A 14303-nucleotide genomic window follows, 5' to 3' on the forward strand; every position below is an offset into this window, starting at 1 on the left:
TACCACTTGATGCCTTTTTTATGCTATTTACGAATATGATAATTGCTTCTACCTTAAATTGAGATCTAAGTGCTTTTGTAGCTCTTAAAAATGACCAATTTTCAAAAAATTATGACAGTTCATATAACTGACTCACCAATAAAGCAAACATACCACTCAATGCCTTTTTTTACATTCTTTACAAATATAATAATTGGTTTTACTACAGATTCAAATTTAAACTCTTAAAAATGACAAATTTTTACTTAAAGTACAAGTTATCCATTGTTTTCAACAAAATAATACTATGTTTTCTCTGTGCTGTTTTTGACAAAATAATGCTATGTTTTCTCAGTGCTAAAATTATTTATAGTAAGGTTAGGTTAAAAAGTGCTAAATTTGAATTTAAGGCAGAAGCAATTATTGTATTTGTAAAGAGCATAAAAAAAGGCATCAAGTGGTATATTCACTTTATAGGAAAGCCAGTTATATGAACTTCTATAATTTTACCAAAAAGTGCTTAAACTTGAATTTAAGGTAGAAGCAATTATTATATTTGTAAAGAGCCATCAAGTGATATGTTCACTTTATTGGTAAGTCAGTTATATGAACTGCTATAATTTTACCAAAAGATCCTCCACTTAGGCCTAAATGAAGAAATTTTTTTTTAACTTCACAATTTGTTCAATCCCAATTTATGATATTTCAAAGATGTGCAAATGCATTTCCTAAATTTAAAATACAAAAGCAATGATATGGCTTAAAATTCTACTCAAATTACAGGAATTGCATTTTTAGAACTAACCAGAAACAAAGAAACTGAAAATTCAGGTAAAATGTTGTTTTGTGAAAATTAAATAGTATTAGACCTGTCTTGTTGGAAAATTTCTAAGACTTAGAAATCAGAAGATGGTTAAGATGGAAGCTTGGCAATACCTTCACAGAGTATGTTATTGGCCTTGAATTCACTACTGAAAGTTTCATTTCTCAATCCCTTTCCAAGATAGCGAAAAGTTGCTAAACTAGAATTTTAGGAATTCCTATTAGTACTGTTATTATATCCCCTTCTGCTAGTGTCATACATCTATTAAAATGAAAAATTTGTAAATAGTGGAAACAATTTCAGATGAAACTCGATTGCATCAAGTCAATAGACTGAACAAACACCTTTTCAATAACCAATTGTTCATGATAACATTCTGTAACAAAAAAAATAAATTAGGTCTATCCATGGGACCATTGGGTGAAGAGAATACATGACTTTTGTCAGGTTAATTGATTTTACAGTGAAAAAGAATATAAAATGAAGAGTTATGTAGTCATGTATGTTTTATTAGAATGTTTCCTTCAGAAGAGCTGTAACTCTAGATTACTATCAAACAGTTAAATTATTTCTTCATGTTATTTTTGGAGATGGCTTTTATCTTCTTTCACAAGAGATATATATATATGTATATATTGTATATGTATATATTCTTTATTGAATATGTTCTTTCATATTGAATATGTATATATTCTTTCACAATGTATATATATATATATTAAGACTATAAATAAGACAATTGTCCAAATTACTCCAACAGGCAATTCATCTTTTGCTGAAAATCTCCCCTTCTTACCACATGTAAAATTCCCACTTCTCTGACAATACTCCCCCTGTAAAATTTTTCAAGAATATTGTATATCAGAAGATATACAAGGGATACAAGTGCTTCATCCAAGTGAATGGAAAGCAGATTCAAAATTGATATGGAACAATAGTGTGTTTTTGCTCCAGAATTGTTTAACTGTGTCATAGATCATGTCAAGACTCAAACAACTGATAGATTGACCTTTGGCCTCCATTTAGTAGATCAAGTTTTGACTGGCATCATCTTTGTAGACAACCTTGCACTTACAAGCTCTATACAACAGCTGATAATTCTAAACCTATACTTTATTTACAATTAGATAATGAGACAGTTTTTAAGTTTTAGCATGCTTAAAAAAAAAAAAATCAAAACAAAACATATTTTGAATCCTTTTGAATGCTGAAGAGGCTTTACTTATGACTTCTACTGCATTAAGCCACAATCAGCTTTGAGCTCAATCAAAGGAATCACTGTAGCTTGTGTATTTTCAGGGACTTCCCTTCAAAACTGGAGTATTGTATTCATAGTTTATTCCTCGTAGTATAATTTGATAGTGGTATTTACTTGATTCAGAGCTTCTGTTATGGACTTGTCTCAAATTCCAGTGACTGAAGATGTCACCCTTTCTGAAGTTTTTGTTGTTAAAAATGGTAAGTTATTCAATTATATTTGCAGTAATAAAATAAAATTAAAGCTGTATTTTCTTTAGTAAATATTCACTTTTTAAAAGATATATATATATATATATATATATATATATATATATATATATATATATATATATATATATATATATATATATATATATATATATATATTTCAAAGCTCTATCCAGGCAGGAGGGTCACAGGATTTGAACCCCCCTTCCCTCCTCAAAATTTATCTGATTCTTAAACATGTAAGAAAAATGCAAATAATGTTTTGAATAATTTTTGATAAGGTTAACAGAAAGTGATGCCAAACATAACTGCTTAGTTGTACTCATTTTTTTCATAGGACAATTTGGCAATACTGGAAAATGTGATACTGTTCTGAAAACCTTAAATTTCTTTATAAGAAATAAAAATTTCTTTATAAGTTATAAAAAATTCTTTAGAATTTCAAATTAGGTTTTCATGCATGGATCTGTAAAAGGCTTATATTAATTTTGCCTCTCATTCAGATCATCTGTCTTGGCTTACTCTCTAATGAGCCTTGGCTCTTGACTTGTTCATCAACGCCAATCAAGTTGCTTATTGAGTATTATTCAGGAAAAAAAGAAGCACATGCTCTTGTATCAACTGTTAAGAGCTAAGGTAGATTAAAGTGTTTTGTTATACAAAACACAAAAAAGCTTAATATATTAATTATAATTTTCTATGTATGATGATACAACCAAACATCAGGAAGAAGAATTTCCCTTCTTGAATGCAGAAATGATAAAAATAAAAACAATAAAACAAACCTTACACCCAAAAGTGAAGGTTGTTCTGTTGTAACCATAATATTTATCTGAAGGAACAGCTTCGTTTACTAGCCATATGTTTTTAATACTATTTAAAATTTTTTTTGTATATTTAGGCTTTTTATAACTGAGTTAACCATACACCAAAAAAAGAAAACACTCATATAGTAGCTACAGATCAAAGTTACAGAACCTTGCTAAAATACATTTAAGGATGCCAAGTTAGAATAAAATAGCAATATTTCAATGTAATTTTATCTAAAAGTCTATCTATGTACAAATTTTTCAAGCTTAATTTGCTTTGGATTTGGCTATATCATTCTGTTTATAAAATTATTGTTAAAAGCCATATCTAAAGGATAGATGGTTTTTAGCCACCCTCCCCTCAAATATTTGACTCTTAAAATCATAAAATATGCATTGAATCAAATTTTTGATGTTTTTCAAAGTTTTTTTTCTTGCTTAAAAGACAAAAGAGTAAAACTATACCGTAGCTACTAATAAAAATACTAAAACCTTATAAAATATGTTAAAGGATGCTTTGTTAGAAGTGAACAACAATGTGTTAGTGCAACGTTATCGAATAATTGTAATTTTAGTGCAAAATTTCAAGCGTACATTCCCTTGGAGTTGGCTCTTAGCTTTTCCCTCCTGTTTCCTAAGTCTTTGTTAAGTTTGTGTTTTTGCTTTCTGTTCAATTTACATGGAATGCTTTTTGTTTTTATGTTTCCAAGGAAATGTGGTTTTTTCTTTAGACTTTTCGCATCAATAAAAAATGATTTTAAGGGAGGGGAAGAACCTTTTCCCCTGTATTATTAAATTTTAGTGGCATGAAATTCAAATAAAAAATCTAGCATTCATTATCTTTGTATAACTGCGGAATTTTTTTTCATCAAATTAAAGTAGAGCACAGTTTACAGTAAGCATGAGCAAACTAAATTAAATTTTTTAATTTTCCCATTAAAAGGTAGAAAGGTTCAGATTTAAAGAGATGTAATGTTTTGCTGTTAAATGAAAATTTTGTTAATATTAAGCCTTAAATTTTTTCAAGACAGGGGGAGTGGGGTTAATCAAGATTTTGTATGGTACCAAGAATAGCCTTAACCCTTCCTAACAAAACTAAAATATGTTGCCGTAAGTATATAGCTCAAGATAATATCTAATGCCCTTCAAAATCAATTCACCAAATAAGAAAGTACTCATCCTTTCCAGGAAAGTCCTAGGAAAAAAGAAATAGATCCTAAGAATATCGGGGACTGAAATTAGATGTTACTTGAGGGAAACTTAATTAAAACAATAATGAAGGAAAGAGTTTAAAAAATTTAGTTGGTTTTGGGCTGAAGGGCCTTGAGATGGAGATCAGCGTAGCTGGTTTGGGCTTTAAAGAGTCTAATGCTGTATCCAATAGCCTTTCCTTTATTCTTGCTCTCCTTTGTAATTGTATACACCCTTTTGATTTGTTCTTGCTTATAGCATTGGTATCAAAGTTTTTATGTTAAGATGCGTTCTGTTACTCATCTTACCAATTGTATTCTAGTAAAAAGAGAGGTTAAACCAGGTTTGGTTATTAGTCCAGCTTTATCTGAACAGCTACTAGAAATATTCCCCCCTTCCTTATTGTCTGGTTAATTTATATTAGTGATCTCTCTTATTTTTGATAATAGCTCTGCTAGCTAAAAATCTTGATTCACTTCAAACTGTCGTTAATGTTGTCCATTCTAGTCTGTCAGATATAAATCTTTCCTTAGAGGCTTCTAAATCCAAATTGATTGTATTTAATCCCAAGTCTGGAGTGAGTGGGTCTCTTGTAGTTGGTCCGTTGTCAGTTGCAAGTACAAATACGTTAAGTTATTCACAAGCTATCAAGAAAAACATTCATAAGACTTATGGCATGCTCACCCAAATGAAAGGCCAGTTTGATAAGAATTGCCCAGAAAGGCTCTACAATGCTGTGCTTACGCACCACATATTTTTATTATGTCGGTTTAGAAGTTTCTTAGTAAGGCTGAACCTCCTTTAATCCGGAGACGTTTCTTCAGGTTTTTTGACCTCCCTCTTTGAGTCAGGAATACTTGTATCACTCAGAAACACAGAGATTTTATATTACTGGGAAAATAGAGGAACTTTGTTAAGGATTCCAAAAGGATAGAGAACATACCGTGGATTTTCTTCTGAATTGTGTCCGTGTTTAAATTGTATGGGTTTTAATCAGAGGTGTCTCACTTCTCTTTGTAGTAGTTTCTCCTCGTTTTGAGTTTTACTTGGTTATTCTTTGCAATCAGTTTGTTTTGGATTTCATTTATTTATAGTCAGTGATTTATGGTATCTCTTTGCTTAAAATATTATTTTACTTTATTTTGACTCGTATCTAGATTAATTTAGCCCTTTTATATTTCTTTAAAAGTGTTTTTAAAATTAATTATTAAATTAAAAACCGTTGGATTTTTTCAGAAAGCTTTGCTGTTGTTTATTATGTCCCTATATTAATGTTTTTTTTAGAAGCTGAACAAGCTCTACCTAGTGAGGGTGAGGAGCTCTTTGATATTTCAAACATTTGTTTGACTCCTAAGTTTGAAGATGTTTCTTTTCCCAGCAGCACGGGACCATTTAAATTAGAAGCTGACACCCAAGAATTTGAACCTACCGGTTTTGATAATGAAGGTATGTTTCAAAAATTTGGTTTGTATAATCATCGATATCATGAACATTTCATAAAAAAAAAACTAGGCTACATAGACTAAATTTTAGTATTTTAAAATAATCATCCTATGAAACTTTACTTAAATCTTATTCCAGTATGCAGGCATTTGCTAAACTGGTTTTAAGTTTAATAACAACTTAGAAAGTGTTGTTTGAAAGGTGTAAAAAGATAAAAATCCAGTTATATACAATGTTGCTAATTTCAAAGCCAGGCCCAGGCACTTGGTTTGTGGCAAGCTTTTATATATTGATTCTCATTGTAAGTAACAGCCCCCTAATAAATCATCTTTGTTTACTACTCTTTCCTCGGGAAAATAGAGGGTTCCCCAGGGAATCCATTGAACGTTGAAGGGTCCTAATGACTTTTAATCTATAGTTACGTATTTTGTAGCATCTTTTTTGTTTTTTACTGGGTTTGGCGCCACTTTTTCTGGCGTCGAAGATTGTGACTGCGCTGTTATTCCAACATAATATTTCTTTTTTCTTCGCTTTCATTTTTTATTTTCTCTTAGTTTTTGCTGTTGCTTGTCTTCTAACCACAGAATACTTTGTTTTTCACTCTATTTTTGTTCTATTTTTTTATACTCATTTTGTTTATATTTTTTTGTTCTTCACCTTTGTTTTTTAGTAGTTTTATTTCTTGTTGCCGTTTATCTTTGAACCGTATGTTTCTTTGTTCTGTATTTTTGTTTTTACTCGTTATATTTGGTGCTGTGCTAATTATTTATTCAACTTTATAGGATCCATTTATATAATGAAAGTTTTTACTGAATAACTTTCGAGAGTTCTTTTTCGTAAAAATCACCAATAATGAGCTGACCAGTTTTATCTGACAGTTTATACGTTATAAGGGTTTTATGTTTCACTGCGGCTATTTGAAACACTTTAGTTGTATAATTTGGTTGGTTATCTTTATCAAAAACATTATTACTTTTATTTACTCTAACCAAATCATTAGTTTTGCAATACTTCTTTGATTTTAGTTTTTGATACATTAAAACCATGTCCTTTTAATTTTCTATGTAAATCATCAATCACTGAAAATTTTGATTAATAGAATTCTAAAAGTTTGTTTTCTATGCTACTCTTGCCAGTAAAAATACCATTTCCTTTAATCTGGGGTTTTGCTCATTGCTTCCTTTAAAAAAAAATGGTTTTTCATGCTATCGCAAAATGTTCAAATACCTTTAATCATTGACACTTCATTTCTCTTTGAAACTGTCCAAGTTAAAGCCTCGGTGGCAGTAATCTTTTTAAATCGCATACAATAAATCTCTATTTATTACAGATTTAAATTATTAAACAAATTTAAATTATTAAACATATTAATAAACACTAACAGACTTCTACGTTCTCATGAACGTATAGTCATTCCTCAGGCTTGACTATTTTTTAGACTATTTCGATTCTAAAGCAGCTGATCTTGAAAAGACATTTAAAAGTTAGATAAGGTATGTCTTAAAGGCTATTGAAAGAAAAAACAAAGATAAAATAATTATTCAGATTTTGATATCAAACTTTCCACTAAATATTATCATTTCATTGGTAGAATAGGAAAATTGAAATATAATCAGACTCTTATTTGACAAGACCTGTTGCGATCTTAAAGCTCAGTATGGGCAAATATAAAAATGTCAGAATTTTAATTGAAATGATGTGAATTCAATTGAAAAGGGGGTAAATTGATGGGGTGATCTAGAACCCATGTTTACATTGTGAAAAAGTATAGAAATAAGACCAAATTTGGTTCCCAAGGACCTGTTTTCATGTTGAATTCAGGAGTAGAAAATGTTCAAAATGTTCAATAATTGATATTAAAATAATGTAAAATGGACTGAAAATGATGTAAGTTGAATGGATGATTTAGGTAGTCCAGAAACCCCATTTTCTATACTACTCTCCTTGAAGTACAATTTATGTATGTAAAAAGAGTTTAAATTAATTATTATTTATTTTATATATATATTTATCATTTCTTAGATTTAAATGTTAATATTTGTGATAATAATAAATTAAGTTTTAAAATGTATAATAAAAAGGATGATTTTGATTTTAAAGTGATTAGTTTCCCATTCCCTGAAAGTAATGTACACTCAAATATCACATATTTTGCGTTTTTCTCACAGTTACTTCGTTATGCAAGGATTTGTAGTAATTATATTAATTTTAAAAATAGATGTAAAATCTTAAGCCAAAAATTGATATCAAGAGGTTTTTCTGCAAATAAATTAACTTGGCAATTTAAAAAATTTAGTTTTTATTATTACGAACTTTTAAATAAATATCAAAAGAATTATCTGGAAATACTTAAAGAAATTTTCAACTAATTTCGGAGGTTCGACAAATTATGATGCAGCGCCATTTATTTTGAATTGTGTTTCTAATAGAGCGGATTTTTAAAAAAAATAGCCACATGGTAAAGATGAATTCTATAATTGTTTAGTTCATTAATTTTTTTTTTGCAATGTGTTAATATTTGTGATTTGGTAAATTTTATCATATTTAGTTTACCTATTGTTGCTAAAAAGAGGGATATACTAACAGGATAAGCTTGTTTTGGTGTTACTTGGTTGTTTTACATTTGCTGTTTTTTTTTCATAGGTATGTATTTTGGGGGTGATACCTGACACAGGGATGCCATGGATATTCTGTGGTAGCCACAACACTTGGCTGGGTAGAGAATTTAAAGTGGCGAAACCCTATAGGCCAGTGTATTCTCCTGATGAGCCCTTGTGTTGGGTTGTTGCCTCTGAATTATTTGTCTTTATTATTTTTTCTATTGTTTGGTAAATGACGACTTATACTTATTGACGACATGACTGCCTGTCCATGGATTATTCTTTATGGTTGATTGTGTTGGGCTATGCTGTTTGACCTATGTGATTGTATGGATGAGTAGGGTTAAGGTCTCATTCAAGTGCTACTACTACTACTACTAATAACTCACTGCAGCACCAAGCCGCCTGAGGCCAACACAGCTACGCACGCTCCTCCTCCAACCTAATCTATTTAAAGCCTCCCTCTTTACACCCTCCCAGGAAGTTCCCATTTCCTTTAAATCCTTATTTATGACATCCTCCCAACCCAGACAAGGACGACCTGCTTTCCGTGTAGCCCCAGACGGTTGGCCAAAAAGGACAATCTTCGGTAATCTGTCATCCTTCATCCGTAGAACGTGGCCTAGCCATCTCAACCTTTCTTTCATTATAGCCCCAGAAAGCGGGATTGAACCACACTTTTCGTACAACCTACTGTTTGAAATACGGTCAGTCAGCCGGGTACCCAGAACAATCCGTAGGCAATTTCTCTGGAAAACATCTAGTAAATTTTCATCTGCTTTTCGGAGTGTCCATGCTTCAGAGCTATATTTGACCACTGTCATCACTGTAGCTTCCAATATTCTAATCTTGGTTTGTAGGCTTATGGTCTATATTAATCACTAATTTAGGAAAAGAGTCTTCCTTTTCTCATTCTGTCTTTTTTTTATGCGTTTGTGCTGTTGCATTGGTGATTTCTCTTTTCATGATATATATATATATATATATATATATATATATATATATATATATATATATATATATATATATATATATATATTTGATGACAATGCTGCCTGGTTTTAGTGAAATATAAATAGTGGAATATTGCTTCAAAATTTGAGTCAAAGATATTGTTCCAATTTTGATGGTCTTGTTTTCGTCATTAATAGACCATAAAGTATTATTCTCTAGTTATTTGCCTTGGTGTTCATTACTCTGTATGTGGTTTACATATCAGTGGTATATCAATTTAATCCCCCTGAGAATTTAACGTTTGCAGATTTCAAATTTTCTTTTGTCATCGTTGCCTGTGCAAGGCTGTCAATTCAATTTCATTTTGGGCGAATTATAAATTTAAGACGAAAAGTTGTCGGTGTAAGGTTGCCAATTTATTTCTGTTTTGAGCGAATTAGAAATTTTAGCCGGAAGTTGGTGAACAATTCACTAAAACAAGTATCTATTCACTGACTAAGGAAGTGGAAGAGGGATGATTATCTGCCGCAAACGCCGGTGTACCTACCGGTATTAAGATCCGTAAAACTATGGGGATCAGGTGAGCGGGGATCAACGCTTCCCTTGCTGAGTAACCTTGGAAGGTGCTGCATTCACCTCAAGAATCAACCCAAAAGCACCAACAAGCCCCCAAAATTACGAAGATTTGATTCGAAAAGCCATGTTACACAAGGCCACTTCATTATGCTTGGTATCAGCACAACCTATCTTCGTTAAACTGCATAAAGCCTACCTACCCAAAAGCCCACGAAATGGCATTGCCTACTTGACGACAAAGTCTTAACATAGACGGCGAGGGAAAAAAGGAAGAAGAACAGGATGAAGCCTCATGGAAGTAAGAGACCTAGGATGCTAACGGCAATTGAATATACACCTCTGTACGATACTCCACCTCTGCTTTTAGCCTGGTATGAAGAACCAGTCATAATAACTGCTTCTGATCCACCTTACCTGAAACCTGGAGTATTTACAGCAAAGAACGCGATTGCCTAATATCTTGCTATGTAACACGAGGTCTCTAAACAATAAGGTAGAAGAGCTAGAAGTTATTATCAAACAGAAAAGCTACTTGACTGTAGCTGTTGCTGAATGCTGGGACATTACTGACGAAACTGGCCGTATAAATGGTTATACGAACTTTTTTAATACAATATGTGATAAAGGCCTGCCGCGATGCGCTTGAGGCTTTGGTTTATATATTCTGCAAGAAATGCTGTGCAAGCTTTTAAGTTTATGTGCGTGTGCAAGTTGTTGTCATGAAGTGATATTGTCTGAATGCATACCGAACTTTCTCTCTAAACGATTTTTTGGTTTTATACTCGCAGTTATACACAAGAAAGAGAAAAATGATTCACGCAAAACGTTACAGTTTTTTCCTCGTGAAAATTATATTAAACAAGTAAAATTAAATGGTTATAAATATCGCGTGGGGTCTGTTAAGCTCAAGACACAAATACAATCATTCTTACTTTCGATAGTATAACAGTTCAAAATAGGGATGAAACCTTTTAATCGACAGTGAACAGATATAAAAATTTTAACTGGATATTTTGAACACATATACATTGTTCATCACCAGCAGTAAAACTAAAAGACATGAATAAAAATAAACAAAATTTATACCTAATAAACTAATTACATATAGTTTATTGCTCTTATTTTTTTTTCAATGCAACAGCGGAAGCAAATCTCCTTGACCTTTTCGAGTCCGGTTCATTAGATTTATCTGACATATCAGGTGAACAGAGGTCATAGCTCTTATGTGAGATGAGATTTACTTTATTTGACCACAGTAAATTTTCATAAATTGAATTCAATCCAAATTCACCTTTATCTCTGTTTATGGAATTATTCTTGAATATTTTTTTTTTCTATTTCGATTGTTTCCCTGAAAGTTTGCTTTAAATCTTGGTCCCTAGAAATCAAAGAAACATTTTAAAACAAAATAAAACGATTCGGATAATTATAAATATATTCCGATAGAACCGACGTCAAATCTTCAGGTTTAGAATTTTCCTTTAAGGACGATGAAATAGAATTATGATGTTGTAGTACTCTCATTTTTAAATTCTGTTTAGTTTGTCCCACATAAGAGGTTCCACAAGTACATGGGATTTTATAAACCCCACTTTGTGGCTATATGGAAGTTCGATCCTTTCCAGAATAAAAAAAAAACTAACCTAAGTATTAATACCTCTTAAAGCTACCTTTAAACCATTATTTTGTAAAAAACTTTTAAGTTTTTCACTCAGCCCTGGAACATATGGCAAAGAACAAAAAACATCTTTCTTTTCTGTTGTTTCCAGAATATCATTAGAAAATTCTAGAAATTGTTTCCTTCTTTTCGAAAAAGTCTGGTCAATTAACCAACCTGGATAATGGTTACTTAATAAAATCTCTTTTAACAACAGTAATTCTTCCTGAGCAAATTCTGAAAATGCGGTCAGTCAAGCATATGATTAAACCAATTTTTACTTGGCGAGCAAGACCGGAGAAGAACGACAAAAATTTATTATTGTTAGTAGGTTTACTGTAAATTTTAAAATCCAGACAATTTTCATTTTTTAAAAGAAGAAAATCCAGAAATGGAAGTTTCCTATCCTCTTCTAATTCTATTGTAAATTTTAAATCACCTCCCCAAAAATTAAGATGTACTTAAAAACCTTTTAATTCCTCCTCCCCGTAATTCCACACTGAAATTATGTCATCCATATATCTCCCCCAAAATTTTTGTTTTAAAAAATATGAATCAAACGCTTTTGTTTCAATATTTTCCCAGGCTGTTATCCATTTTTTTTTTTTTGTGTGTTCGTGATCTCATCATCAGCTTGGGTTCTGGGGCAAACCCCGCAGGGTTTTTTGTTTGGAGGGAAGTTGGCTGCCTCTTACTCCTCGATCTGTGCCTCCTGGTCCGATCGTTTTGACATAGTCAACATAAACATATATATAAAAATAAGAACAAATTTGATTCCCAAGGACATCTTTTTCGTGTTGAATATAGGGTTAAAAAATGCTCAAAATATGTAATTATTGATATTAAAATGATGTAAAATGAACTGAAAATGATGTAAAATGAACTAAAAATGATGTAAATTGAATGGATGATTTCGGTGATCCATAAACCCCATTTACTATTTTATATATATATATATATATATATATATATATATATATATATATATATATATATATATATATATATATATATATATATATATATATATTTGATGACAATGCTGCCCTGGTTATTGTAAAATATAAATTTTCTAATATTGCCTCAAATTTTGAGTCAAAGATATTTTGAGTCAAAGTAATTTGAATGGATCATTCAAGTGGTCCAGAAACTTCATTTACTATACTACTCTCCTTAAGTGCAATTTATGTATGTAAAGAGGGTTTCAATAAATTATTATTCATTATAAACATATATAAGACAGAAAGCGGTGTTATGAAATATCATGAGCATTTCCTCAATAAAACAGTTGGGGTAAGCGACAGCGACAAGCTTTGGATTACGAAATAACTTTAAACCTGAATCATGACCCGCTACAAGCTTCAACGCAGTACTCACATTTATTACGCAGTAATATATAATTTATACGTGGTTTTCTACCTGAAAAAATTAGCAGTACGCAGTACTAACATTTCAATGTTAGTACTGCTATGGTTTCATTCTATCAGATAAAGGAAGAGGTAAACTTTTGTGGGCCTTTTTATAATTTATACGTGGTTTTCTACCTGAAAAAAATTAGCAAACAAATATAAACTCTTGGAAGTTGCTCTGCTCTGAACAAATAGTGTCTAATAACGCTTGTTTATGTGAACAAAAGTTTAATTAATTGCAAATTCAAATTTTAATGATTTCTTTTTCTTAACAGAAGAACACTTAAATTGTTTTGATATTAACAATTCTGAAAAGGGAGAAAATTAACAAAGTTTATTGATATAATGTTTAGTTTATTACTGTTGAGTTTGTTCGAAGGGCTCGTTTTACTTCCTTTTTAAATTTTGCTATCTGTATTTCTTGCTTCCTTAATTTTGGAAACTTCATTTTTTCTGAGTAATTTGTTGAGATTGTGTTTTTATAGCATTTTACGTTTTTTCTTCCTTGTTATTTTTGCTTATTACTTTAGGTGTTGAATGTCCTTCAACAAGTGCTGCCGAAACCCTAAGGGAAAGTTCAAATTCTTCTCTGTCACCAGAACGTCAAAATCTATCAGAGGGTGTTTCATCAAGGATTTCCACATCACTTCTAGAATTTGATTCCTTGGAAGTGGATAGCGATGACGAAGGTAAAATTAAACGAACATTGTTGTTGAATCAATTTTTAATTAAAAAGAAAAAAAATTCAAAGAATTCTTTCTTTGGTAAGATAAAGCATGAAACACTGCATAAAGTTTCAAATAGTGCTACTGAAAGTTTTTACTTGCATTAAAAGTGATACCAGCGTTAAACACAAAACTATTGTTAAATTTAACGTTGTACTGCATTTTTTAAGTAGGTTAAACATTTTTACATTGTTGGCAAAGTGCAAATTGATTTGTCATTCTTAAATTTGCGGATAAAAGTCGAAATTTGTGAAATCAGGCTCGTAACAGCCACATTTATCACTCTTGAATTTGTACCTGCCTCTAGTTATATCTAATTTTCCAAGGTTGTAGACTGGTATTTGTATGTTCTTTGGGTTTCATTCTTTCTGAGTAAATTATTCAGAAAATGTTGTTATAGATTGATTTTCTATATGTTAAATTCATTTATTTTGTAGAAGCTGAAGCTGCTTTATCAATTGATCCTGAAAAGATCGGAGAAATTTCTAGTTATATTCTGCCATCTGAGAATCGACCTCTAGGTATTTCATTGAATGCATCATCTGAGTCAAACTCACAGGAATTGGATAGAAATTACGAAGGTATATTTGTAACTAACAGAGGTACTTTAAAATTCAGCTTGATTAAGGATAATTTTGTTGAAAGTTTTTTCCTACCTAACAAACGTTCT

At 31.0% G+C, this 14303-nt stretch overlaps 1 protein-coding gene across 5 annotated transcripts in view; it reads left to right on the forward strand.

The window, feature by feature from the left end:
• Positions 1-14303, forward strand: part of LOC136040271 (zinc finger protein 665-like) — a 131330-nt gene that overhangs the window by 48749 nt on the left and 68278 nt on the right. For 2 of the 5 annotated variants that reach the window (XM_065724508.1, XM_065724509.1), the window contains exon 1: positions 431-2260. The exons of 1 other annotated variant lie outside the window; for it this stretch is intronic. Coding sequence is in view for 2 of the 4 variants with exons in the window: in XM_065724515.1 (XP_065580587.1) it covers positions 2194-2260; positions 5554-5715; positions 13439-13597; positions 14071-14214 (532 nt within the window). In the remaining 2 variants the exon portion in view is untranslated. Of the gene's footprint in view, positions 1-430; positions 2261-5553; positions 5716-13438; positions 13598-14070; positions 14215-14303 lie in introns of those variants that run through there. 2 more of the 5 variants (XM_065724515.1, XM_065724517.1) reach the window with 2 other exon arrangements.

The sequence above is a fragment of the Artemia franciscana genome, chromosome 20 (genome assembly GCF_032884065.1).
Source record: "Artemia franciscana chromosome 20, ASM3288406v1, whole genome shotgun sequence".
NCBI lineage: Eukaryota > Metazoa > Arthropoda > Branchiopoda > Anostraca > Artemiidae > Artemia > Artemia franciscana.